Source organism: Vigna unguiculata, chromosome 10, assembly GCF_004118075.2.
Source record: "Vigna unguiculata cultivar IT97K-499-35 chromosome 10, ASM411807v1, whole genome shotgun sequence".
NCBI lineage: Eukaryota > Viridiplantae > Streptophyta > Magnoliopsida > Fabales > Fabaceae > Vigna > Vigna unguiculata.
The window spans coordinates 26,426,277-26,453,800 of record NC_040288.1 but is presented as its reverse complement, the minus strand read 5'-3'; the positions used below and the strand labels follow the sequence as shown (position 1 = coordinate 26,453,800).

Here is a 27,524-nt window from a genome sequence, read left to right as displayed (position 1 = left end):
AAAAAAATTCAATTTCTTTAAAAAAAATTATTTTATTAAAGTTTTCTATCCAAACACACTGTAAATTAAATAAGAATATTTTTATTTTTTTAAAATTACTACTAAAGCGATTATAAGTGTAGGATAATTAAGTAGGTGGTGGTGTGCTTTTGATAACAAAAATTGGACCATTCTCGGTTGTTGGCGAGAGAAGGTTCCCAACAAGTAAACTCAGTTGACTCTGATAGGTAATGAAAAACTCGGAAGAACCGGTCAAACCTTTTTCTGTTTAGACCAGTTTGACTCTCCAACTATAACTTCTTTAATCGTCTAAAATATAATTTTGTTCTCTTCTTTGTATTTTAAATTTTAGTTTAATTCTTCAAAGTTTTATCTATTACAAAAAGTTATTATAACTTGTAAGTTCTTTCGGTCCTAAAATATTAGTCATTATTTTAAATTTTAAAATACTTTATAAATGTCATAAATTATTAAAAAAAAAAAAATTAACAAAAACAAAGGTCCTACCGGGAGTCGAACCCAGGTCGCTGGATTCAAAGTCCAGAGTGCTAGCCACTACACCATAGAACCAAGTACGAATATGATTCTCTGTATAATATCATCAAAATGATATAAATTTGAAAATTTCCTTTACAATATTCGTCCATTAAAAATTTAACAGGTCTGTTGTATTTTATAAATTGTCATTTTCATGAAGTTTCTATAAATTAAAGCACTATTTTTATGCTTTTCAAAATTTGTCCTCTTATATGTATTTGTCACATCATTGGTCCCACACAAATATATATTCACGGAAAGTTCAAATAATATTCAGTGAATATGTATAAAATAAAAGAAAATATTTTGAATCTTATGCATGAAAATCAAAGTACTCAGAACGCAAATATATTTTAGTTTATTTCATGTAAAATTTAAGGTGAGTTTGTTGCATTTCTATTTTAATTAATAAAATATTTATTTTTAATGTTTTCTTCAATTTTATAATTATCATTACTGAGTTATAAAAGGTGAAGTAATTAGTACCATTCTGGTTTTAGTATACAAAATTAATTACTTCTTTAACTCTGAAAACAAACTATAAGTCAATTGATATTTTAAATACTTTAGTTTTTTATAAGTTAGCACTAATATGACATGACTCACGATTTGAATTAAAACTAAGCCAGGTTAATTTGGTTCCCTTAATATTGAGAGAGAAAACTTGTAATGATACACTGTGGGTTAATGGATTTATTTTTTTAATAATATTTTGTTCTTTTAATTTATTTTATATATTTATTATAATATAAGTAAAGTAAAGTAAATAATTTTATTTTATTTTATTTTTCCGTATATTAATTTGATTTATTTTCTTATATTAATGTCATTAATCTATTTTTCCAAACATTTATACTATTATATAAATGATTTTTTTGTCCACATCTTATTTTCTATTTTGCCTTTCATATAATAGCTTTTTAGTTAAATTAATTGTTTTACTATTTTACTTTTTAACAGACACTTTTTTCATTAGACTGTTATTTTTTTTTTAAATTTAATTATTTTTTTAAACTAAAATAACTATCTATAATAAAATTATAGATATTTGCTCTAATGGTGAGTGTAAGTATAAATTTCGTTTGTAGCATTTCTCTAACTATATATAACTTGGACTAATCTAGAGATATTTTGTATCTCACATAATTTAATACATAAAAACTTGTTTTACATTTAATTGTTTAAGTATGCGATCAAAATTAAATAAAAAATTTGTTAAATTTCGATATTATAATCTCATATTTTTTAAATGTTTAAAACAATAAAATTTTAATATATATATATATATATATATATATATATATATATATATATATATATATATATATATATTAAAAATTCGTTTTCATCAAAGATTTTCACAATAAAGAAGATGAAGTATAAAATAGAAGAAATAAAGGGATTTAAAGTCTTCATATTTGTTTCTTCTTTTTGGAAGCTCTCTCTCAAACATAACATTGTTTGTTCAACTATATGGTATGCTCCCCCTCCCTTTTCTCAACCTCAACTTAAGTCTCTCTTCTTCTCCTATTTTTTTTATCATCAATCTTATCATGCTTTAAATTTTATCTTTATCCGCTTTTCATTCTTAAGGAGCATCAAATGACTACCTTGAACTACAAGATGGATGCTTTCTCTCCCTTGATTGGAATTCTCTTCTTTTAGGGGATTTGAGGAATTTAGATATTCTTCTTCTCCTTTGAACAACGCTTCTTACAAATTTTAGTTATACTATCTTATTAATTACATTAGTATTACTCAGACAATCACCGAAGCATTCATATTTACTTTGAAAAATAAGAAGATTTAACAAGTTTAAAAACCATTATTCAATGTGAAAATTTTCTTTGCGTTTGAACCTTTTTCAACAACCATTATTTTGACTTTACTAGTGTAAGACCCAGAAAATGACATTTTAAAAAGTGATAGTGATTTAAAAATAATGAGACTCAATTATTTTAATATTAAAATGTTTTAGCATAAATAGAATTGTTATAAACGAGTTTTATTATTTTAAAACACACAATCTCTCTAGAAATCACTTTTCTAGAGCTTTCTGACTTCTCTCTAGAGGTTTTGTCTCTCTGGTCGTCTGATTGAAGAACCAAGACCGTAGGATTGATCCTCTCGACGAGCTCTTCAAATTGGACCGATCATTTTCTCCGTTCATATAAGTTGAGTTTTCGCTCTCTTTTTAGTCTTTTTCTGTTTTTTGTTACATGCGAGCTCTTCTCCGCTTGCATGCGACGTTTTAATCATCAGTATGAGTCTCTGCTGATCAGTGATCATAACAGTATGTCCTGATCATTCTTGTGATGTTTCTATGTGTAGATAGAGCATCATGTGAAGTTAGAGGCGTTGACGTTTTAACGCGTTGACATTTATAAAGTTGTCTAAGCAGGATAACAGGTAAGGGAAGCTAACTGTTTTGCTTGAATTTCATATGAAAACCATACTAATGACCTTGATTGCATGTTTGTGTGTTAAATTGATGCTTGAATTGTATGGTTGGAGTGGTGATTAAATTTAGGCATGAGTTCTGGACTGTTGCATGTGAGAACAAATAGGGAATCTGATCTTTTCGCCTAAGCGAGCAGCTCTCGCCTGAGCGAAAACACTAGAAACTCACCCACTGTCACTGTACGAATTGTCGCCTAGGCGAGCACATTTTGCTTGAGCGAGAGACAATCTCGCTTAAGCGAGACAGCTTAGCCTAAGCGAGGATTCGCCCAGATTTTGGTTTGCTTTCTGTTTCGAGTCTCGCTCAGGCGAGAATGATCCACCTAATCGAGTAGGGATGGTAATGGGGCGGGATGGGCACGGGTTTTGCTATCCCATACCCATCCCCATAAAAAAATTTCATCCTCATCCCCATACCCAAAGCCAACGGGTATCAAACTTTTGTCCCATCCCCATCCCCACCGGTAACGAGTATAATCTCATACACATACCCATCCCTGTTTTCTTACTACTTTAATATTAATTTTAATTAATTTTTATAAAATAATAAAAAATTATGATAAAGGAAACATAATATTATCAAATATTCAATATTAGAAGGATGATTGTTTCTTCAATATCAAATACTTTAAAATAAATTATAATTATTTACATTTTAGATTATAATACCAAATAAAATTTCATGAGAACCAAAACAATTATTAAATTTGCAAATATTAATGAAACATAGTTAATAAAATTAAAAATATTTTTTTAAAATATAAAAGAAAAACAAATATTCAAATTAAAAAATATTTTAAATGTTTGTTTACTTCAATCTTTTAAATTCTAATAAATCTCTTTTTTATACACTAATAAAAGTTATAATACATCATTTGATCAAAACGATACAAAGAACAAATAAGCATAATAAAAGTTTAAAATAAATTATAATTGTTTACATATTAGATTATAATACCAAATAAAATTTCATGAGAACCAACACATTTATTAAATTTACAAACATTAATGAAACATAGTTGATAAAATTTAAAAATATTTTTTAAAAAATATAAAAGAAAAACAAATATTCAAATTAAAATATATTTTAACTGTTTGTTTACTTCAATTTTTTAAATTGTAATGAATCTCTTTTTTATACACTAGTAAAAGTTATAATACATCATTTGATCAAAATGATACAAAGAACAAATAATAATCATAATAAAAGTTTAAAATAAATTGTAATTGAAAAATATCTTAGAGATCTAAGAAAACTTTTCAACTATCAACATATATACTCAGTGGTTGAGAAATAACAAAAATTGTTTTAGTGAAACAAAAGAGTTCTTCAAATGAAACAAAAACTAATAATAATAATAATAAGTAAAGATTTTTTTATATTACCTAATAAACGAAAAGTTTGTGCTATTAAATACTTAAATTGAGAGTATGAAACATTTTCATGTGAAAGGAAAATATACAATAAATAAAAATATTAAAAAATAATAGAAATATTCAAATGTGAGACATAAAAATTTTAATTGACATACATCTTTCTAACATAATTACATAAAGGTTATGATAAGATGAACAATATAATTGATATGCGAATGAGTTTCATGACAAACCAAATAATTAGAAGAAATAAAAGATTATATATATATATATGGTTACTTAATTAATTGAGAATATTTTAATAATTTAAACGGGGACGTGTATTATGGCGGGGATATGTACATCCCCATACCCATCCCCATACCCAATTGAAAAAGTCGAGAATTCCCCATATCCATACCCATACCCAGTCAATGCAGGGATTCCCGGTCAAAATGGGGACGGGTTCGGGCAATACCCACGGGGGCGAGTTTATTTGCCATCTCTATAACCGAGAGAGCCCTTTCGCCTGTGCGAGATCTTCTAGCTTGGGCAAGAACCACTGTAACTGAGTGTTTATTTCTCTATTTTAAATGGATGAAGTTGTATTTAAAATGATAAAATGTGAAATTAGCTTATGATATGCATGGATTGTTGTGGCTGGTAATATGTGTGGTGAAATTTCATGAATTTGGATTATGAGAAGATGTGATTGAACTAGGATTTCAAGGGAAATTCTTAGGAGTATGTTTTATTATATGTAAGGACATAAGGACTCATTATTGGTTGGTATCCTGAAACTCCAATAATCATTCACGCTTAGATAGAACAGAATAGATTATGTCGTGAGGAGTAACAGGAGGTCCTAGTCTTTGGACTTAATTAGTCTTAGACGCGAAGGGGACTTACCCTGGGAGTGGTTGGGTGATAACCCCCTGAGGCCAAACTTTGTAGAGTTTGGGAACCTTCACAGGTGCAAGCCACCAAGAGGTCCAATGTCGCTTACATAATCCAGATATCGAGTCTAGAGTAATATATTTGTACTGTGTTTGTGGTGGCATATGTGATTCTGGTGAAAATGAGAAAGATTGCATGGTTTTTTTATAATTGAATTTCATGATTTTTCTTATCAGATTAGCTTACCCTTGCTTTCTGTGTTTTTGTCTTGTGTTGTATGTTTTCCTTTTGCGATGATCACCTTTTCGGTGGGAGCAGATGTGGTTGCAATGTCAGAGGCACTTTTGGAGAATGAGGAGTCATCGTTTTAGGTTGAGAATGAGCCCTCTCAGTGGGAGCTTTAGTAGTGGTCGGTTCAAGTATAGAGTTTTATTAGTTTAGTTTAAGTGTATAAGTGATATCTTTTTGTAGTCATATCTTTTGTAAGACTGTATTAATATATTGTGTACACTGGATTATCTGTTTTTGAACTATGATGAAACTCCCTATTATTATTAAGTTTTAAGCTGCTAAAAAAAATGGGATGTTACAACTTGCTGATTTTGAAATTTAAACCTTGTCTATGTCAAGTTGCTTCAAATTTTGAAACATAGCATTATATCCTTGATGTTTGGTTATCATCCATTGTTGAAGTTATTTGTTTGCTGTCTTTTCTTGTTCATTGTACTTGCAATAAGAAGTATGAACTCTTTTGGTACCAATATTTTCTTGGATATTTTCTTTCTAGTTTTGGGTTAAGATAATGAGTCAAATTTGTTGTGCCATTGTATCATTATCCTTTGGGTTATTACTTTTTGTGTTTATTTTTTACACTTGGGTGTCCAAACTTATCGTAGTGATGACAAACAACTTTAACATGCTTATGAATATATGAGTTTACTTTTCAGTCATTGCCAAAACCAAACCTACTTGATTTGTGTCTAGCATTTGAAGATCTGAGTTTTAAACTTTCAAACTCTTGTCAAATTTTCAAAGTCATGCTTACAACATGTGACTTTTTCCTCCATATTTTTAATTTATAAAACATCATATGTATGCGTCTATTCAAGACATGACATCTTCTCATTAGAGGCAACTTGACTTAGCTTCAACTCCTCATTTTTTAATGTAAGATTTTGGTTTTTTTTTTTTAATTTCAAATACTGCTTAGAGATATTGTTGCACTAGTGGAAAAATCTTCATAAGGTAGATTGAAGAAGTATTAAGGTTAGATTGTACCTAATTTTCGATGTCTACCACAAGACATAAATTGACCTTCTTTGCATCTGACCTAAAGTTAGAGCTAGAATATGAGTTTTCCTTAGTATACTCTTCTTCTTGGGGCATGACTTTCTCTTGAGGATAGGGAACTTTGCCATTATGTCTGGTCATCTGCACTTATAACATTTGGCCTATTAATGATATTCCTTCATATTGTAGGTAAATCTTTCGCTATATTGATCCTTTAGTTTAAACACCCACTTAAACTTTCTTGATAGTCTAGATATTTCCTAATCAGTTGAACTTTTAGTCCGAACTACGAAAGTATTGTCTTCTTCCTCTAGAGTTTCCTATGTTGTAGTTCCTTTTCGTCTCAGTTAGGTGTACTATGCTATAAATTTTGCACGAAGACCTTGGTGAGATGATGTTTAGATCTCCTTCTATTCACAATCTTGGAGATACACCTCATGCACTTTTAAGATTCCTAAAAGCTCATGCCATGTGAGCTTCTTCAAGTCATAAACCTCTGTAATGACCATGTTTTAGACTCACGTGCCTTTGTCATACTGTCCAATAATTTCAGGTTTATCTTAGTTCTAAGAATATCTAGCCCATGGCTTTGAGCTTGTTGAGGAGGATTTGCATCTTTCCAAACATATTATCCATGGTCTAACCATCATTCATTGTGAAAGATTCAAATCATTGTGTTAGTGTGGCAACTTTCCTTAGTTAACATTTTCATTACCTTTGTACTTGATCTTCAAACGAGTCTTAAATCTCCTTGGTCGTCTTAAACTTGCAAATCGTTCTGGTTAAAAGCTGGGTGCGCTAAACCAGATAACAAATATAGATAGTGAATAATCTGATTCAAAGATAATAATACTTTAAGCTAAAAAATCCAAGTGCCTTAGCCTTGGGGTGTCATTCTATTTATAAATAAAATGGTTATAAATCATGCATATTCCAAATAAGAAGATAATATTCTAGCTACAAAATACAAAGATAATAATAAAATATAAACCTCTTTATCTTTTGCAAAAATATCTCCTAGATTACAAGATTAAATCAAAACATCTTATAAAACTTAGCCCAATTCATAGGCCTTTAGACTTTGGATCGACTTTTGGGTGTTCTATCCATCTTTAAGTATCAGACGCCAAACAACCTGGACGATACACAAACTTTATTATATTCATTTTTTTCTTTTTATCGAAAGCACAAATTAGACAATACTTGAATTTTTTGTTTAGTTGTGTCTGATCAAACTTAATTTGCATTTGGTCTTCCTTTGGATCTCTGATGGAGATATCTCGTTTAGTTATGATCGACCATAATCGATAATGTATGGATTTTAAAGTCAATCTCTATCATATCCTTCTAGTAGGGGTAGTCATCGTCTAGAAATATTGGTGGCCTTGTGAAAGATGCTTTCTCAACAATGAATTACCCTTCCATCCCAAGCATGCATGTGCCTCAAATCTGCTCAAAGTGAGTCTATGTTGAATTTTGATCATAGTTAGTTCTTTGATATGATGTCTATGTAGGTAGTTAGAAGACCCTGTGTGATTTAGAGCTCTAGGAGCACCTATAGAGAAAAGGGATTTTTCGATAACAAGTAAAGGAATCTAGTGTTAATTTATGATTATATCGATGATTGATGAATGTGAGTGATGTGATGATTTGGGGTAGGATGATAAGTTGCGTGTATGAATTGTCTTGTTGAATTTGATTAATTGGTTTGTGACATAGAGATGTCTACCAAGTGGATATTTGTGAATTTAATTGTGTTAACCTAATTGAACTTGTCTAAGGATGTTTGATAAGTAAAATTATACATGTTCCAATTTAAAATAAGTTAAAAGCCTAGACAAGTCTATTAGAGGTACTGCAAGTCAGAAAGCTCCAATGTTTTGAACTCATTAGGCGAGAAAGTCTAGCTCAACAATTTTTTAAGGAATTTAGTCCTAGTCACTAGTGGAGCTTCTTGGAGGCAGGGGATGGCCATGCCCCCCTAAAATTTTTAATTTTTTTTATATTATATATATTAGGTTTTTTTTTCATTTTTTAAAATTATATTAATATATATTTAGAAATTAGTAGAAGTTAAATTAGAGATTTTGTCTTTATTTTATAGAACATAATATTTAATATTAATAAATAATAAAACATAAAATCAAATGTAACGAAGAATAAAAATGTTTATTAAGATATTTTTATTTTCTTTCTCATTGTGTTTTTGAGTTTTCCACAAATTATACTCATCTCACACACTTACATGTTTTCTTTTCGTTTCAGAAAAAAAAAGATACAAACTCATACATTTCTTATTTGTTCTCTTCCATTCGTGAAGAAAAAAAAAGTATCTCTCTTGTCTCACATGATATTGAAACATTTATTTAATAGTTAGCATTATTTTTATTTCATGATCTTTATATTCATTTTTTATAAATATGGGAAAAAAGTATTGTACTATGTATTTTTTTCATAATCGACTTTTTATTGAGACTTGATTATCATATTTTTTTTTAGTAACTCTTATTTTTTTATTTATTTTTTATTAAATTATGATAAATTATTTTTTAATCTTAAATTTAAAGAAAAATAGGTATAGTAATGAAGAATAAAATAATATATTTATTTCTTAAAAGTGATAAAATAAAACTATCAGTGACTATGAAAACAGGACAAATTCAACTTATTTACATATTTTGAAACATGACACAAATGATCATATTGTTCAATTAGAGGAACCATTTTCTTAAGGTACTGAATTATAGGTGAGAAGTTTAATATTAATTATTTGGAATGAGTTCATAATTATATTAAAAAAATAGTTGTAAATTTTAGTTCTAATTCAATTATTGATGAATTCAAAAAATGTGAAGGAACAAAAGACACTCTTCTATATATGGGTAATTTGTAACATCCAGTCCGGATATTACGTTTTTTAAATAAAATAAAATAGAAATAATACGTCAGCGTCATTTATTAAATCTCATTTCCTAAAACGCGGAAAAATTTAAAAACTTCATTACATAGTCAAATAAACTAAATCCAAATCATAAACTTGATTAAATCATAAGTATCGCAAAGTGTTTACAAAATTATTCCAAATCATAAAACAATAAAACTCTGAGAAAATTCTTTATCCCAGTCTAACCCCGCTCCGGCTCTATGCCTCACTAGATCCACCTACAACATCATCTGCTCCCGTGTACCGCGTACACGATCATCGCCAAACACAAGCAGATAGGGTGAGCTAACAAAATAAACATATATATCTATGGCACAAATATACAATCACACAATCACACCAAGGAAATCCATCCTTTGATATTCCATTACATGGCCACCACCATGTTAATCGTGTTCTACGTCTTCTAATGACTACCCCAAGGTGTCTTGCTGCCATACCTATCGGCCACAACCGATAGAACACGTGCGGGAAACCATTGCTACGGATCATACACTGTAACGCTAGGTGGAGTTCCCAAATACGAACATAGTTCGTAACGTCCTAAGACTACCAAACTCGTAAGCTAACTACCGAGGAGGGCAATCTATCTGGACCCATCCGTACTGGCCACAACCAGCACACTCACACCGACAACACTTGTCAACCCGAGCTCAACTCAAGGGTTCCTTGTGTTCATCCGCCATCCCGAGCTCAACTCGAGGGATGTCATTCCGAGCTCAACTCGAGGAATGTCACGTGCTTAACCCCTACCCCGAGCTCAACTCAAGGGATACGTTCCGAGCTCAACTCAAGGAACACCAACAAGCCGACCTTTAAGATATACTAGAAACCTTGTAGATCACGCACATCATAGCAAGTATAACACCAATCTACTGCAGCAAAATCTCCTGGCAGGGGACACGTACCGCCAGGCGCTGCCGCTTCCAGATCGCCTGGCGGGGGACACGTACCGCCAAACGCTAAGCGCCTTAATCTTCACTGCCACTGCAACTATCGCCCAACACGACTTCCTGTGCCGCCAGGCGCCGCGTGCCTTAGTATTTACTGAACTGCAGATTCTGCCTGGCGCACCTCTCCTTACCGCTAGGCGCCACCGTGATCTTGAACCCCCTGTTTCTACATTGTAGCTTGGCGGGTCGATCACCACCTTCTGGCGCTACACCAGTACTTGCACAATACTAGTTTTAGTTCAGGTTCAAGCACACTTCACACAGGTTGCTCTCATTTTCTCTCATTCTAGAGTATCCCTAATGAAAGGCATTCCCATCTATAATGTTCCAGGCCTTATAGCACCTCACATGTGCATTCATCCCCTAGTCATATAGACAATCCCAAGCATGCTCAAACAAAATATAAGCAACAACACTCTAACAATTTTAAGCACACGATCTTATGTACCAATGCAATTTAATATTGACACCCATGCCTTCACCAAACCAATTCTCCACATGTGACTAACCCAAAGGAACATTCAAATTGATAGAGACATACCACATAACCCAATCATGCTTCATTAGAAGTTACTTGAACTTATCAAGAGGTTATTCATACATTTTAACGACTCCAAAATCAGCAATATTGAGTGATGTATATCTCTAGCTACTGACCTCCAAATCCAATCTCCACCGTTAAAAGTGAAGAACCACATGTTATGGACCACCTGTCAAAATTTCACCTAAATCAGACGGTTAACAAACTGAGAAATGCAATTTTACAAAAACTGCATGAACTAGAAAAACATAGTGGCGCCTAGTGCCTAGAAGTGAGGATGTGGCGCCTGGCGGTTCCTGTGTGCGAAAAATACAAAAAATAACATTTTTCGTGAACAGAACACCACGTGCATCGCCTGGTTTGGCGCTTGGTAGCCAAATGGGTGCCGCCAGGCGGTTCCTGCACCTGCGAACCTTACCCCCTTCACAACAACTCTAATTTTCATCAATTTCTGACTCCATAGGATACGAACCCAATTGGGACTACAGTTCATTCCTAACACTTCCCATTCACGAATTCATTCACATTTTCCCCTTAGATTGCTGCCACTATAGAAATTCCCAATTATGAAACCCTAAAATGTGAGTATGTCTCATTCCCCCAATTTTTATGCTTATCACGCCCCAATTTCACAAGTTTTCACTTCGATTTGGTTATATAATAATCTTATTACACTTCCTACCAGTCCAAATCTGCCCAGAATCCAGAAAAAACATCAAAATTCAAGCCTCATGGCTCGCGTTGCCTGGCAGTTCAATCAATACCACCAGACCCTTCATTAAAAAAAACCCAGAATTGGGTTGAACAACAAGCGTCGCCTGGCGGGCCCGTTCGTGCCGCCAGGTGGTTTCCCTTCGCAACCTAGAAATGCAGTTGAAATGGTATGAGTCGCTTGGCGGAAATTCATCACCCGCCAGGCAACGCTTGTTGTAATTGCCAAAAATGAAAACGAAAATGACATTAAAATAAATGTAATTGCCATTCAAATTCTATTATGAGTTGTTTTTCAGTCACTTTTGGCTGCTCTTTGGGTAGTTAGGGTTCCTATGCCCCTTCACCTTCTTGCCACAAGAAATTTTGGCAAAAAGGAAGCTTAAAATGGTTCTACAAAGGTTTCAACCCATGACCATGCTAATGCCAACTCAATACACAACCATTTAACCAATTCATGTTTCATGATGATTAATATAATTCGATGATTATATTATCAGTCAACATGATCAAGCATATTATCAAAAATAATAATAACTTAAATAACACTCAAATGGCATACATAGGACTTGAACCCAAGTCCTCTTACACATTTAAGTACTCTCAACCATTTGAGCTAGTACTTTTCCACATTATAGCAATCCGCATTAAAAGTCTTAAAGGCTCCTACTACCCGCATTTATTAAATAATTATTTAATTAATTATTTAAATTTCTTGGGTCTTACATAATTTCTTTTGTAGTTACAATTGTACTAAATTATGTATTCATTTTTATTGTGTTAGTAAGATAAGTAATTATATAAGTTTTGAGTATATTATTTTGGCTCCCCCAACATTATTGGTCAAGATCCGTCACAGGTCCTAGTACTCTCTCCTTGAGCGAGCTTGTAGGTCACTGAGTGAGAAGGTTTTAAGAAAAGTCAGAGAGCATCATGGTAGCTTCTCGCTGGGTTAGTCTCTTTCCAAGGGATACTCACCGGGCGAGACATGATTTTGCTGAGCGAGGCTTACTGATTTGAAATACTATAATTAGTTTAAATTTGGTAGATTTGTTATGTTTTATATGAATTGTTTAGAGTGAGGAAGTGGTGATTCATAGGGTAAAAATACTACCATGAGTTTGTTTGATATGAGGTGTATTGACATAAAGACTAAAATAAGATCATCCTTACCCTACTAATAATTGGATTTATATAGATGAAAACAACTAATTATGAGAGGCGAGGAAGGTTAATATCTAGAGTGTTAGAAATAGTCGAGTACTTGTACGATATAGAATTTATCCTGTTGTGCTCTGTGGATTAAGGAGTAGCTCATACATGCTATAGCTATAACTCTTGAGAGGTAGAAGTGAATGTGTTCCTGCGAAAACAAATAAGAGATATTGGGGACACAAATAACACCTTACCTTAGTCCTTGACCTCTCAAGCTGGTTCCTTTTCGGTTTGCACATGTCATCTGCTAGCGTACATGGCTTGGACCCTCAAGGGGTTACCTGCGGAAAGGGCTCCGACGATCAAGTCAGCAAAGTGCTATCAAAAAGTCAAATCTTGGATTAGGGTATTAATGAAAGCGTACCTCTTAATTGCTGGGGTCCACGTGTATTTATAGGGTTATTAATTATGTCTGCCATCCTCATGGGCTGGGCCACTGTTTGGATTCTAGATGGGTCTAGGCTTGGCCCAAGCCCTGGGTTAATGTATATGGGTATTAGGGGCTTTATTTGGGACATTCTAAGTTAGGTGTTACCGGTTTATTACACATAATCCTTTACAGTGGGCGGCTTGGGCTGCTATGTTCTACTTGAACGGTTATCGATGTATTATTTTTATTTGTGGGGCTATGCCTAGGCGGTCTTGACCGTGTACTTGCCTTAATCCGCCTAGGTATAGTACAAAATGAATAATGATAATTGTGGGGTCTTAAGGTGCTAGTCAATACTCTAGTCCTCTAGAGGTTGAGTATGTGGTTCTTGGTATATGAATGGGCTATCAAAGCCTTCATGCTTGAATTTTGGTTGTTTGATCGTGAAAGCTATGTAGTTATTTTCTGAAATAGTTAAGTATATTCTCTTTTTATTTAAAACTTATAAGTTTTAAAATACTTTTAGTTTACATTGTGTATTTTTACATGTTGTTCTTCATTTGTTATGACCAAGAATTTCATGAGAGTAAAGAATAATATAAGATCTGAAGAGGAATATAGACTATATAAAAAAGGAGTATATCGATATTATGTACATAATTATATCTCTTTTTCTTCTTAAAATACTCTTTAAAAAAACTATTTATAATAGGGTTAAATATGTTTTTGGTCCCTCAAGTTTTAGTGAAATTTGGAATTAGTCCCTTTTCAAAAATTTTGACCAATTTAGTCCTTCATCTTTAAAAATGTGTGAATTTAGTCCTTTTAACCAAATTTTGTTAAGTTTATCTGACATTTCATGCACATTTGAATTGTTTACACCATTTGACACATTTTTGCTTTAATGTTAACACAAATATTATAATAATAATAATACGTTTAAAATGTCAAATAAACTTAACAAAATACGGTAAGAAAGACTAAATCCACATATTTCTAAAGATGAAAGACTAAATTGGTATAAAATTTCGAAGAAAGATTAATTTCAAAATTCACTAAAATTTGAGGGACAAAAACATACTTAACCCTTTATAATATTATGAACTTTATATTAGACTTATGTATTTGATATAATTATGTAATTACGGTTGAATTGTTACATTAATATATATATATATATATATATATATATATATATATATATATATATATATATATATATATATATATATATAAACTAAAAATGTTTATACAACATACGCAATATTTATTAGCCATATACCGACGTTAATGTTAGTTTTTAACCATACTATTAAATAAGCAGATACGCGAAAATGTAATTTAAAACGCTAAATAATTAAACGTCCATAGAAAAATGAATTAACAAAGTGAAGTCATTTTTAAAATAAAAAATAGAAAATAAATTTCATTAATTTTGTAAAGTTAAAATTTATTTAGATTTATTTAATAATAAAAAATAACAATGCATATCTCCAAATAAAAAATTAAGCATGGTTTTAAATACATCATTAAATAAGATTTCATATTACAATTATTATTATTATTATATTTATTTTGAATAGGGTTTATATTTGATAACCTGGTAAAATTTATTTGATAAAAAAAACCGTGTCGTTGCTGAGTCTGCAGATTCTATGCAGAAAAGATGCCACACAAGGAGACAGATGGCGAAATTTCAGGCTACATTTTCTTTCAATTAGGATTTCCCTGCGGTCAGCCTTAGCATGCATTTACTCTATCAATAAATCCCAGTGGTTTGATTTATCGAACGACTACTAATAAATTAAATTGAAAATATATAATTGAAGTGCGAATCATCCGATCTGTATCAACGGTAACGAGTCGTCCAGCGCACGAAGATGTAACAAAGTGAACGCAGGGTCAAGTTTCCTCTGCATGTTTGAGCCGCCACTTTGGCAGTGTTGTGTAATAATTATGATAGGTAGCTGAGTCAAGTCAAACCCGCAACCCTTGACCCATTTTTGATGGGCTTTTTTTTTCCACGGTCAAAGGTCAACCTTTGGCTACTGAGTCAGAGTAGTAGCTTCCAAAGACATGGGTGGTGGTGTGCATGCCATAGCACACATAAATAAAGTGCACCACTTCCTCTCTTTTCTCTCTCCATTTTCAAACTCAACAACAACATCAACAACAGCATCAACCTTCTTCATTCAACCTCATTTCTTGAGCATGTCTTTCAGTTTCACAGACCTACTTTCCAACAGCAATAATACCTTGACCATGGATGATGATCCTTTTGGACTTGAATTTGCTAACACTTTCAAACAACTTCAACCTCTCCCTCCTTATTCTGAGTTCCCACCTGGTTTTTCTCCAACAACACAGTCATTGAACTCACCCCTCTTGTTTTCTTCTCAAAATGTAAGTTTTACCATCACTTATTGCCATTATTATACCTCAAAAAGCGTTTTTACTTTGTGTATTATCGGTGACAGGATTGACTTTCATTTTGAAGTTATCTGTAGTTTTGTGCTAAAGTACTGTCGGAAGAAACTTTCTCCAACACAATTTAATAAAAATAAATGTGAATCAGAGTTCCCAATAAAAATAGCATGTGATAGCAATAAAGTATGGTTCTTGTTATTGGCCAATGTAATGTTTTTTGTAACAGTGGGGTGTTTTTGTTTTATATGTTGGTTTAGAATTTGAGGTGGTCTTTTGCATCACTCCAATATTTTTTTTGCGATAACTAACTGTGGGGTGTTTTTGTTTTGTGTGTTTTGTTTAGGTTCCTGCATCTTACACAACGGACTCATCTTCCATGAGCTTCGACATGAGAAACAGTTCAACTGACCTAGGAAACAAGGAGGAAGAGAGAAACTACTCTGACTTCTCTTTCCTAACAAAAACAAACGACGTGCCTCTCTTTCAATCTTCCACAAGCATGTTTCAAGTGGTAAGTTGCGTGTTTTTTTTATATAAATTTGACTTAAAAGAACATAATTTGGGGTGTATTCTTTTTTTTTTTTTCTGGTTATTTATTTGATTATTCAGGGGTGTGAGACCATTTCTTGTTCAATCTGTTTACCTTGACTTGCTTGGACCAATTTGTCTCATTAGCATCTGCTATTTGTTTCATTACCATGTGCTATTTGTTTAATCTGTCGTCTTCTTTTAGTTCTTCACTTTTCTTAAAATTAATTAGTTTTGTATTTTGGTTGGTACAAGCTTGTTTGAACAATTCAAAACTTGACTGTGGTATTCCAAGTTGACTGAATCAAACTTGAATGTATGTGTCCATGCATGTTCTCAGAAATTCTTACCTACTTTCAATAATATATATCTCTTATTTTATGACAATTGATATAAATTTTGTAGGTCATTGCTGTCTGCATAACTAAACGTTTTGAAGTTCAATTGGCTAAAATTAAATGCCATTGAACTTTACACATAAGAACTTATCAGAAAGTTTCAAACTTGTTCATTCTTTGGAATGGAATATGTTAGTCTTGGATTTACTTGATTATGTTTCCTAATCTTTGTTCCACTTGAACAACAGGAGCCACTGAAGAAACAGGACACAATGATATTCAATGAAGCTGCAAAGCAAACAGATTTCTCATCTGAGAGGACAGAAACAAAATCTGAATATACAACCACTAAGGGATTCTCCACAGAAATTGCCTCAATCAAACGTGAAATACAAAGCAATTCTACTTCTGGGTCTGTTCAATTCAACTCTAACAATGCTTTTAAGTCTGTCAGAGAACAAAGAAGATCAGAAGATGGGTACAATTGGAGGAAGTATGGTGAGAAACAAGTGAAAGGAAGTGAGAATCCACGCAGTTATTACAAGTGCACGTATCCAAATTGTCCAACAAAGAAGAAAGTTGAGAGGTCTTTGGAGGGACATGTTACTGAAATAGTATACAGGGGAAGTCACAATCATCCTAAGCCACACAACAGAAAAAATGGCTCTCAATCAATGCATCAAACTTCTTCATCCTGCACCATCTCTGGGATTTCAGATCAGTCTTTGGGAGAGGAAGATTTTGAGCAAACATCACAAACTAGTTGCTCTGGAGGTGTTGATGATGATGACCTTGGACCTGAGGCCAAAAGATGGTAAGATAAGCAAATAACAAATACATCACTCTAATAACCTTGTATTATTGGAAAGAAACTACATGATGAGGTTGATTTCAGTGATTAATTATGATTATGATTTTCATATTCCAGGAAAGGAGAGAATGAAAATGATGACTATTCTAATTCCTCAGCTGGGAACAGAACTGTTAAGGAACCTAGAGTTGTGGTTCAAACCACAAGTGAAATTGACATACTAGATGATGGATACAGATGGAGGAAATATGGACAGAAAGTGGTCAAAGGAAACCCAAACCCAAGGTATTTCAATTTTTCAGAAATAGAAGAATTTAATTGTCACATACTCTTATTGTAAACATTTTTAAATTGTCAATCAGTCATAAACTATCCATGTAAAAGTTTGAATATAAGGGGCAGCAAGCTTATCATACTCTCTGGGACATTTCAATCAAACTCTTCATAGAATTGATCTTCATTTATGAAAAGTAAAATATGTGTGTTTAAATGATTATTCTATGAAGTGAATTTGAATATAACTGAAGAAAACAAACAACACCCTTTTGCTATATGATTTTACTAGTGTTGTAATTTCATTATTACCACCCCATAAGGCCATGGCTTACTCAAAATATTCTTTCTGCAGGAGTTACTACAAATGCGTTGCCCCAGGTTGTCCAGTGAGAAAACACGTTGAGAGAGCTGCAAATGACATGAAAGCTGTGCTAACAACCTACGAAGGGAAACATAACCATGATGTTCCTTTAGGACGAGGAAATGCAAGCTATAACAGAAGTTCTCTAAACAACAACACCAGCAATGTAACAGCACCTGCTCCTATAAGGCCTTCAGCAGTGAATAATTATTCTAACTCAGCAAGTTTCATCAATTCACTCCCTGACACGAAGCTCTCAGCATCTGCAAGTCAAGAAGCTGTTCCAATGGACATGTTGCTGAGCCCTGGAAGCCTAGGATTTTCGGCCAATGACTCGTTCCTTCAGTCTTTTTTTTCAAAGAACTTCTAAATTTGGAAGTGCAACACTTGAACCTTACACGTGATAATATCACTTATATAGTGTTTGTGTATAGCTTATAGGAATAGAATAAGAAAATCATGAGAATCTACTAATTTAGTGTACTAAGATTAGAGACTAGAACTGCAGAAAAGCTTGACAAAAGTTAGGCCTTATTTCAACTTTCAATTTAGTAATAGGAGACACAGAAAACGTGTTGACTTTGAATTCCATTATTCTTTTGTTGCTTCTGTTTTATAACGAATAAAAGGTTTCTTTTGCTATGTCTCACTACATCCATTTACTTTCTAAAGTTTATGCCAGTCTTGGCAATTTCTACTCTGGTATGCAAATGTCTACTGTTATTACGTCTCATTGATTTTTGTGTTTTTATAACCTTTCGGTCAAAGTTCTGTTTTTTTTTTCAAATTATGAAGTATTCAGCTACTTCTGATCAAATCAGGAATATGGCTATCGGAGTCCAAGGATGAAGAAAAATTGAGAAAGACCAATAAATTTAACGTGTAAAGATTTTGTAGTGCCAAGTTTATGGGAAAAAATTGTTGTCATGTTTACTCTTCACGAGTTATCAACAATTGGTATGTGAGTCCATAATTCATCTCATGAATAATTTGTCAAACTCCCGTAGAAAAGCTTATATTATACTATTTTAACGATTTTTATATTATTAGATGAACCTCATATAAGTCCTACTAAATAATAAATGAAAACAATAGATTAAAAATTGACCCTTTCATTGAAGATGTGGCCATTAAAGGTCCAAGTATAATAATCAAATTATATTATTAAAAAAAAACAGTTCTAATGTTCATTTTTTTCAATCACTACAAAATTCCAAATTTATGGAAAAGTATCAACACCATCACCACACTGTATACTGGGACCAAAAGAAATTGTATTAAAATCTGATATTATTACAACATGTGCAAAGACTTAAAAAAGAAAGAGAGAATGATATACACATAATCCACATTAGGAGCAAATTTATACAAGAAAGCTTACACTACTTTCGACCTTAAACAATAGGTTTATAGGTCTTTTTACATTTAACTTTCTTCTGGTCAACGTGGAATTACTAACCATTGCAGCATGTGCAAAGACTTAAAAGGAAAAAAGGGGAATTCTAAATTTCTTATACACAATAGAAAGTTCTTTACTTTTATTCAGTGATAGGAGAAAGTTTTAACTATTAAGGGTGCTTATGTGTAAGTTCGTGTAGACAGTTTGTATCCTGATATGACAGCTGACAGTGCTAGACACCAGAAGGCAAAAAAGGAAAAAGCAATGGCTGCAGCTGAAGAATCTGTAAATATACTGTCAGAAGTTTCCCTCATTCTATCTGTTATTGGAATAGCTGAAGATGTTGATGACAGCAAGAGATATGCTACAACCTGAAACCAAACAGTTTTCTAACATTTCATAATCAAGCAAAAGACCACTGAGAAACTTATTTTTAATTGCAAAACAAAATCATATTATTGTTATATTAGAAGCATCCATAACACTTTAGTTATCATTGGTTGCTTGAAGAAATAAGTTTGGAATTTTATTCCTTCCCAAAAGGATAACACCAAAGAGAAGTATCAAGTTTCCAATCCACACTTTTAATCATTACTTGCAAGTCTAACTCACACTTGTTAGGTTAAACTTCAGTCTGGCACAGCCAAATAGGACAAAAGGCTTGATAAACAAATTGAAAACTTTCACTTTTTTTGTGATCAGTGTTGTTAAACTGTTCAGTGCAGTTCGATTTCAACACTGAATTTGATTCAGAGAATTGAATTTGGGTTTAGAAACAGAATACCAATGAAATGAATGTGGTGAGAGAAGAAAGAATGCCAAACCTGATCTCCAACAAAATCAATCAACCCAGCAGTTGTTGGCTGAATCATGTTTTTCCCAGTGGAAAGTTCATGAACTTGGCGAAACACTTGAACTCCACTGTATAAACTAGATAGAATTGCCACAGCCAGCAAGTATCTATAATCCAAAAATTTCAATTTAACTTCAAATACTATTAATGTAAAAGAAAATTAAATACTCAACTGATTAAATATAACTACAAGGATAAATGGTAATCATAATTATTTGGAAAAATCAGTGATTTGTACAATTGTTAGTCACATTTATTATTTCATAAAACAAATCATAACATGTTACGTAAAAGCTAACCAGAATCCCATAAAATGTCAAAACCAAATTTTGACAAAAAGCCATTAATCTTGAGCCAAAATTTTAACAAACCCACATCACGTTTTCAATAATATTGAAATAAAAAACAAAGTTTGAGCTTGAACCTGTATTCTTGGTACTTGTCAAATTCTTTCCAATCACCATGCTTGTTACTAGCCATCAGCATTAAGGAAATCAAAGACAAAAACAGAGCAATTCCTCTTAGCCCTAATGAGCCTCTCATTAACACATCTTTCTTCTTCCACTGCCATATGACACCGGTGGCGCCGCCACTAGTTCCCAGCGCGTGGATGTCTACATTCGGCTCCAACGGCTCTGGCTGCACGTCAATTTTCACTTGTGAGGCGTCGGAAACTGTTACATTGTCTTTGTGGTCTTCCATGACACTCTTCGGATTCCAATGCTCAAAATTTAGATAACAATTAATTGAAAAATGAAAACTAAAGTGAAGAAGAAGGGTTGAGGTGAGAAAAATATAAAGAGACACGCAAAGTTCGTTGTGAATGTTGTAGCTTTGTTTTGGAAACCGGAGTTGTTATGTTGGCGAATCAACTTAGGAGTTTACGAAGTTTCGGTTTTAGCCAATAACAGAGCGCGTGAACTGCACAAAGGGTTCAATCGCGTGCCGTTGCTGGATGGGCGGGAGAGCACGATAGAGATAAGGATTAGAAACAATACATATTTTGCGTGCAAAATGAATATATGGATTTTTCTTTTTAGAGTATAAACAATAAAATCAATAAATTATATTATTTATTTTACTTTTCTCACTTTTTTTCCTTTATGGAATCATCAGATTAACATAATGTTATTGGTTATGATTACTTTCGTTTGTCTTCTTCATGTTTGATAGAAGCTTTTCTTTTATGTTCGGAGAACAGTTTTTTTATCAAAGTCAGAAATAGTGATATTTGAGAATCATAAATTTTGAAAATTATAGTATCGAAAAGTACTAAAATATGTATAGTTAATAAAAAAAATTCTATAAATTTTCTCTAGTTTGCTTTTTTTTTTCAAAAACTTATATTAGAAATCATTATGAATTCTAACATTTTATTTAGATTAACACTTTAAAAATCATCGCATAACCATATCAGAGAAAAGAGATGGAAACAACATACAAAATATAAATAATGGGACTAGATCAAACCCGTGAAAAGAAAATACTTTCTACTAAGCATACAAAATTGATGCATATTTAAAAAAAAAAATTAAACTACTAATCACATATCACATAATAGAATATTATTTTACTACAAAAATTTTATATATTAGTTATGAAAAATTTCGTAGCTCAGTCGTAGCTAAAACGTTTTGCGATAGATCACGTATCAAATTGTTAGGGAATTTTTTGTAGTTAAATACATATAGCTAATTAGAGAGTTATATAATCCATAGCTAATCTATAGTTAATTCATAGTTAATCCCTCTCTATTTCCTCACTAACTGAAGTGAAAAAAGTTTTCAAATTTCTAGCCAATTTGTCACAATTTCGTTGTCGCTAATCCGTAGCTAATTATTCACAATTCTCTTCTCGCTAATCCGTAGCTAATCTATCGCAATTCTCATTTCGCGAACTCGTAGCTAATCTGTCGCAACTCTTTCCTCGCTAATCCATACCATAGCTAATCTGTCGCAATTCTCTTCTCGCTAATTCATAGCTAATCTGTCGCAATTTTTTTCTCGTTAACCTGTCCCAGCTCTTTTCTCGCTAATTCATATCTAATCTGTCGCAATTTTATTATCGTTAATTTGTAGTTAACTTGTCGCAATTCTTTTATCACTAATTTGTATCATAATTGATTAGCTAATTTATTGCAATTCTATTAATCTCCTACAAATATTATTTTGTTAATTGCAATTACTTCACTGTTATTCACTCTCTATTATGAGTCATGTCCATAAACCTATGCCCATAATAAAAAAAGAAGACAAAGAAAATAAATGATTCACAAAAAGTGTTTAAATACCTCCAATATTTGCAATACCTATTTAAAAATGATATATAATCAATCCTACAATGATGAAAGTATGTCCATCAAACAGTACAAAACAACATAAAAGTTTCCACCAATGTATAATAGTTTTAGGACATAAAAACATTAGAAGGTATCAACAAAAAGTAATGCATCAACACATTTATAACACAAACAAAGTTTTGGATTCTTTGAGGCATGTCTTCATTCTTGTTTCTTTAAAGCAGACAATAATTCTCTCTTAAAAGATTGCATTTGCTCTTGCATCTGTTGTTGCATAATTGCTTGCATTTCTGCTTGTGCCTTCATTTGTGCTTGCATTAATGCTTGCATATCAGTTTGTGCTTGCAACTGTGTTTTCACCTACTCTTGCAAATTAGATATCTATGTAGTCAATGTAGTGATTTCTTCAGTTGATGGATTTAGATTTTGGAAAGAGGGACCTTCAACTGTTGAGGATGAAACATGTGTACCAATGCCAAGATCCAAACTGTGATCAATTCCATAGATTTTACCTTTCCTATTTTCACCACCTATTTTTATCCAAACACCATAGTCAACTATAGGATGCTTTGATGTGTCTTCCCCATATTTTCAATCATAGCATTTTCATATGATTCCTACATCAAATAAATATGTTAGCAATATTATAAATAAGTAGTTTAACATTTATAAAATAAACACATACTTACTATGAAGCTTTTTGCTTTGTTGGATACATATTAACCATCTTTTCTTTTGTGAACTTTGTTGTATAATTCACCATAAGAAATTTGGTGTTTGTATTCTTCTTCCTGTAAAAAAAATGTGCAATTTATGTATAAAAACTCATTACTTTCCTTAATGATAGTAAAAAGGACATATCCATCTTACTTTCTATCATGCTAGTGTGGAAGTTGGTTTAGATCAAACATGTACAATATAACTCTAACTCTCATTATCATTCTCATCTCCTTTCAAAAAGTTATTAGCTAACCAATTCCAAAATATTTTTTCAGAAATAAAGTTGTAGTGGAGTGGCTTAAGCTTTAAGTTGCTTTAAGGTGGGCTCTGTATCATTCTTATCTTCGTATCATTCTCATTCTTAATCTTCCCATATATGTCAATAAACCATATGACCAGAAGGCTTATGCTATTTAGTTTTACACAAACATTAGCAATAAAGCACGTGGAGCAACATAGTAATTAATCAACCAAAGCTTAAGTTCTGGCCCAATTATAGATTCTATAATAATTTGCAATATTATTATCAAATGTGAAAAGTAAGAATACCATTTTTTTCAAGTGTTGTCCAAAGCTTTGTGATCCTCTTGTGTGAATCATGGCATCAGGCTTGGCAGCCCTATTGCTTTTACCTACAATAGACTTTTTTTTTTCATTCTTCTATTGCCCATATGTCTAGTAATCCATCCCACATCTCAGTCCTAATGCCTCTTGGTCCAAGACCCTTTAAGTCTTGAATATTGTCTGAATTTAATTACTATTTTAGAAAAATAAATGCAAGTATGTAATGTTTTATTATTTAATATACCTAAGGAAACCAATGAAAAACGTGGGAAGATATATAACTTCTATTATTTCTTTCATTATTGTGTTTATGCTATAAATTGAAATTGTTGTAGTAAAATATACATTTATTAGTCTTTTTAAATTTATAATTATAAATTCACTAAATAATGAGATATATGTAAAGATATATGCTTAAATACTATGAATCTTAGAATAAGTAGGCTTGAATCTTAAGTTTTATTTTATTTTTTTATATGTGCTTAATATAGTTGTGTGTGCGTGATAAAATTAGATCTCAGTGGAGACAGTAAATATTCAAAGTGAAGAACAATGAGATGTTAATAAAAATATTGGATAAAGGATAATTTATTAACTAAATATTACTTTGTTTGCTAAGTTAATCAATGAAGAGACTAACTATTTCTGTTGTTGCTTCAGGTGGGTGATAAAGTGAAGAAAGGGCAGGTTATTTACATTATTGAGGCTATGAAACTAATGAATGAAATTGAGGTATGTGTATTTGTTTCCTGCCTGTTCTAGTATATCATTACATTTTTTTCTCTATCACTATATTGTTTACTTTATGTTTTCCCATAATACTGATACAAAAATCTTGCAGTTAATAAATCTAAAGGCACAGACCTGTTGAACTTCTCAAATCTACTTATGTTTTAGCTCCATTCACAGTTAACTCACTAATCATTTGGAAAAAAAATCCTAATTTAATGCCACTAAATTTAATTAATTTGGAGATGACTTGTTATTGACATATTCTGGTTTGGATTATTAGAGTAGAGGTATTATGGGGCTGGGAAATGATAATGATGGTTGTGTTTTTGTTTGCTACAGCTACCAGACCAACTACTTCTTTCTGATTATATCTGTTCTTAGTAAGTGGGCTTTTAGTAGGTATGGTAGGTATCGGAAAGGTAGGTAGGTAGGTAGGTATTGTAGGAAAGCAAGAGCTTTTGATCAAATTTAGATTTTAGTGTATGTTCTCGGTCTACTTGAGACAATCATGTTAGTATCTTTATTCTCAACTTGGATATAAAGAAAAGGTTATGTTCTCTAACACTGCACTAATCTTCTACTTAGAGAGGGAGAATAGTAATGCAAAATTATTTCTGAGGCTGTGATATTTTCATGGTTACCAAAACGAGAAGGAAAAAAGCTCCAAGGGGTTATAACTTATAACACAACGGCGTGAATCCAATCACCCAAATGACCCATTTCTAAGCACACAGTGTTCTTATTTCTTTATTTCTTTTTTGAAGTTTCATATAGCACGTAAGCAAACAAAAACTTGTGTTAAAGACAACAAACGCTGCATTAAATTTGCAACCACAAACACTGAATTGCTTAAAGTCCCATGTTCATACTTAATGTCAAATAGGAAAAAAAAGTTTGATTTGACTATACGACCATTGAATTGAAAAATTCATACATATTTAATTGCAATAATTTCCTCCAAAAACTAACAAGAAAACAATTATTATATATTCATGAAATGGAGTTAGAACCGAAAGCTGGGTTTGGGAACCAACAACTTTAAGACCAAATGTCCATAAATGAGGATGATTCAAATGAAACCAAATTATTGGGAAAGATCATGCGTAATTGAACTTGCACATGTAAAACTACAATTCAGATTGATTAGAAGATACCTAATATTGAAGAAAATAGTCATAAAAGGTAGCTACCAACTTATATTCACAAAGAGGAATTATGGGAGAACAACAAATCATACAAGCCCCGACAAAATTTCAGATTTGGAGTGAAAGATTAATTCAACGAAATTTCAAACCCTAAAGATCTAACGAAATACCTATTTTGATTAATTGAATCAAAGGCCCCAACGAATTTCATATTTGGAGTGGAAAATTGAAACCTTGGACATCAACCAACACCGTGCATAGATTGAACGACGCCATGAGCTCTTAAATAGAAAAGTATTGTCATGAGTGTGTGGAATATTGAAGATGGAATAGCAAAGAGAAGAGTAAGTTACCGATTAGGAGGAAGCGAACCCACAATGAGATGTAACTAACTCGAACGGTGGTGGGAGGTAGAACCATAGTGAAGAATAGTGAGATTCAAATATAGAATGAGAAAATGGCAAAGGAAGGAAAAGTTAGGAGTAGAAGAAGCAATGTTTGAGCGAATTCAAATGAAGGAAAGAGGAATTGAAAAAGCGTTTTACGAGTTTGTAAGAAGCAAAAACAACTCGAAAATAATCACTTTTTAAGATCATTTCACTATTGCTGATTCCACCAATTATCACATACCTTTTTTTTAAAATCTGGAAAGCCTAAAGTGTGTGAATCCGGTATGTTTAATCACAGTATTATTGTGCGAATTGTAAGTTTTCACATATTACTAATTTTTAATTTCTAAAAATATTGTATTAGGTAAATGTTATTTTCCATTTAAAAAATATGATATTTATAAATAAAAAAGTAACTTATATATAATAAAGTATATCTTGATAATTTGGTAGTATATTGATAGTTTTTTATTTTCTTTATAATAATATTTTAAATATAATTTCTATTTGTTAGATATGGATCAGTGACAATGTGATGTGGCAGTGCAGTGCATGTGTCACTGTCACACAATTTGGTCCCTGTATTTTTATTTTGTCTCAATTATGTCCTTTTTTAAATTAAGCAATATTGTTCCTCTCCAAATTGAAACTAAATTTAATTTTTATATAAATGTTACTTAAATATTTTAATTAAAATTGTTAGTTTTATTAAATATTTTTAACAAGATTAAGTATATTTAAATTTATATTTTAGATTGAATTTTATTTAAAATTTTTTTCAAATTTCAAATTTGTTTGTTTTAAATTATTATAAAATTGTTTAAAATTAATTTCAAAATTCAATTTGTATTGATATTTATTACATCATGCTTTATTATATATTTTTAATTTGAATTTACATTTCAAATAATTTTATATTTTTAAATGTGTAAACTTTAATAATTTCTATAGAAATGTTTGAGTTGATTTAAAAGTAACAATTTTATAAATTCAAAAGTAAAATTTTAAAATAATTTTAAATATTTTTATAACAATTTAAAAAAAATTAAAATTTAAGAAAAAGTTAAATAAAGTTGAATGTAAAATATGAATTTAAATAAACTTAATCTTATTAAAATATTAATTTTAATAAAACATATTTGTATAATATTTATATAAAAAATAAATTTGATTTTAATTTGGAGGGAACGAAATTATTTAATTTTAAAAAATATTGAAATTGAAGTAAAAATAAATAAAAATGTAGAAACTAAATTGAGATTAAGGCCATGATTAAATTGTAAAGTTTGATTAAGCTAGTTTGGTCTTTTTTTTATCTTAATCGATTAGGATTTACACTTCAATTAAATATTAACTTTACCTCACATGACCAAAACATACTCATGATATTTAGTAAGAAAATTCATTT

At 31.6% G+C, this 27,524-nt stretch overlaps 2 protein-coding genes and 1 non-coding gene across 3 annotated transcripts; 1 reads left to right on the top strand and 2 right to left on the bottom strand.

Moving 5' to 3' along the window:
* Positions 1-498: 498 nt before the first annotated feature.
* On the bottom strand, positions 499-570 carry TRNAQ-UUG. The gene has a single exon. It is a non-coding gene; the product is annotated as a tRNA-Gln (tRNA).
* Positions 571-15,385: 14,815 nt separating this feature from the next.
* LOC114167396 (probable WRKY transcription factor 33) lies at positions 15,386-18,659 on the top strand. The gene is made up of 5 exons (XM_028052486.1): positions 15,386-15,677; positions 16,045-16,212; positions 16,816-17,381; positions 17,496-17,663; positions 18,007-18,659. Exons 1-5 carry the CDS (start codon positions 15,486-15,488, stop codon positions 18,383-18,385), a joined length of 1,473 nt encoding a protein of 490 aa, XP_027908287.1. The 5' UTR covers positions 15,386-15,485; the 3' UTR covers positions 18,386-18,659.
* A 626-nt stretch (positions 18,660-19,285) lies between these two features.
* Positions 19,286-21,196, bottom strand: LOC114167549 (CASP-like protein 4B1). The gene is made up of 3 exons (XM_028052650.1): positions 20,692-21,196; positions 20,239-20,374; positions 19,286-19,785 (listed from the first exon to the last, which is right to left on the bottom strand). Exons 1-3 carry the CDS (start codon positions 20,967-20,969, stop codon positions 19,594-19,596), a joined length of 606 nt encoding a protein of 201 aa, XP_027908451.1. The 5' UTR covers positions 20,970-21,196; the 3' UTR covers positions 19,286-19,593.
* Between the last annotated feature and the right edge of the window lie 6,328 nt (positions 21,197-27,524).

Excerpts from the sequence above, each read along its gene's own strand:
- LOC114167396 (XM_028052486.1), top strand. The coding sequence starts at position 15,486 with ATGTCTTTCAGTTTCACAGACCTACTTTCCAACAGCAATAATACCTTG. Across the intron at positions 16,213-16,815 it reads CCACAAGCATGTTTCAAGTG|GAGCCACTGAAGAAACAGGA; the intron begins GTAAGTTGCGTG and ends CTTGAACAACAG. Across the intron at positions 17,382-17,495 it reads GGACCTGAGGCCAAAAGATG|GAAAGGAGAGAATGAAAATG; the intron begins GTAAGATAAGCA and ends TTCATATTCCAG.
- LOC114167549 (XM_028052650.1), bottom strand. The coding sequence starts at position 20,969 with ATGGAAGACCACAAAGACAATGTAACAGTTTCCGACGCCTCACAAGTG. Across the intron at positions 20,375-20,691 it reads GACAAGTACCAAGAATACAG|ATACTTGCTGGCTGTGGCAA; the intron begins GTTCAAGCTCAA and ends TTTGGATTATAG. Across the intron at positions 19,786-20,238 it reads TTGATTTTGTTGGAGATCAG|GTTGTAGCATATCTCTTGCT; the intron begins GTTTGGCATTCT and ends GTTTGGTTTCAG.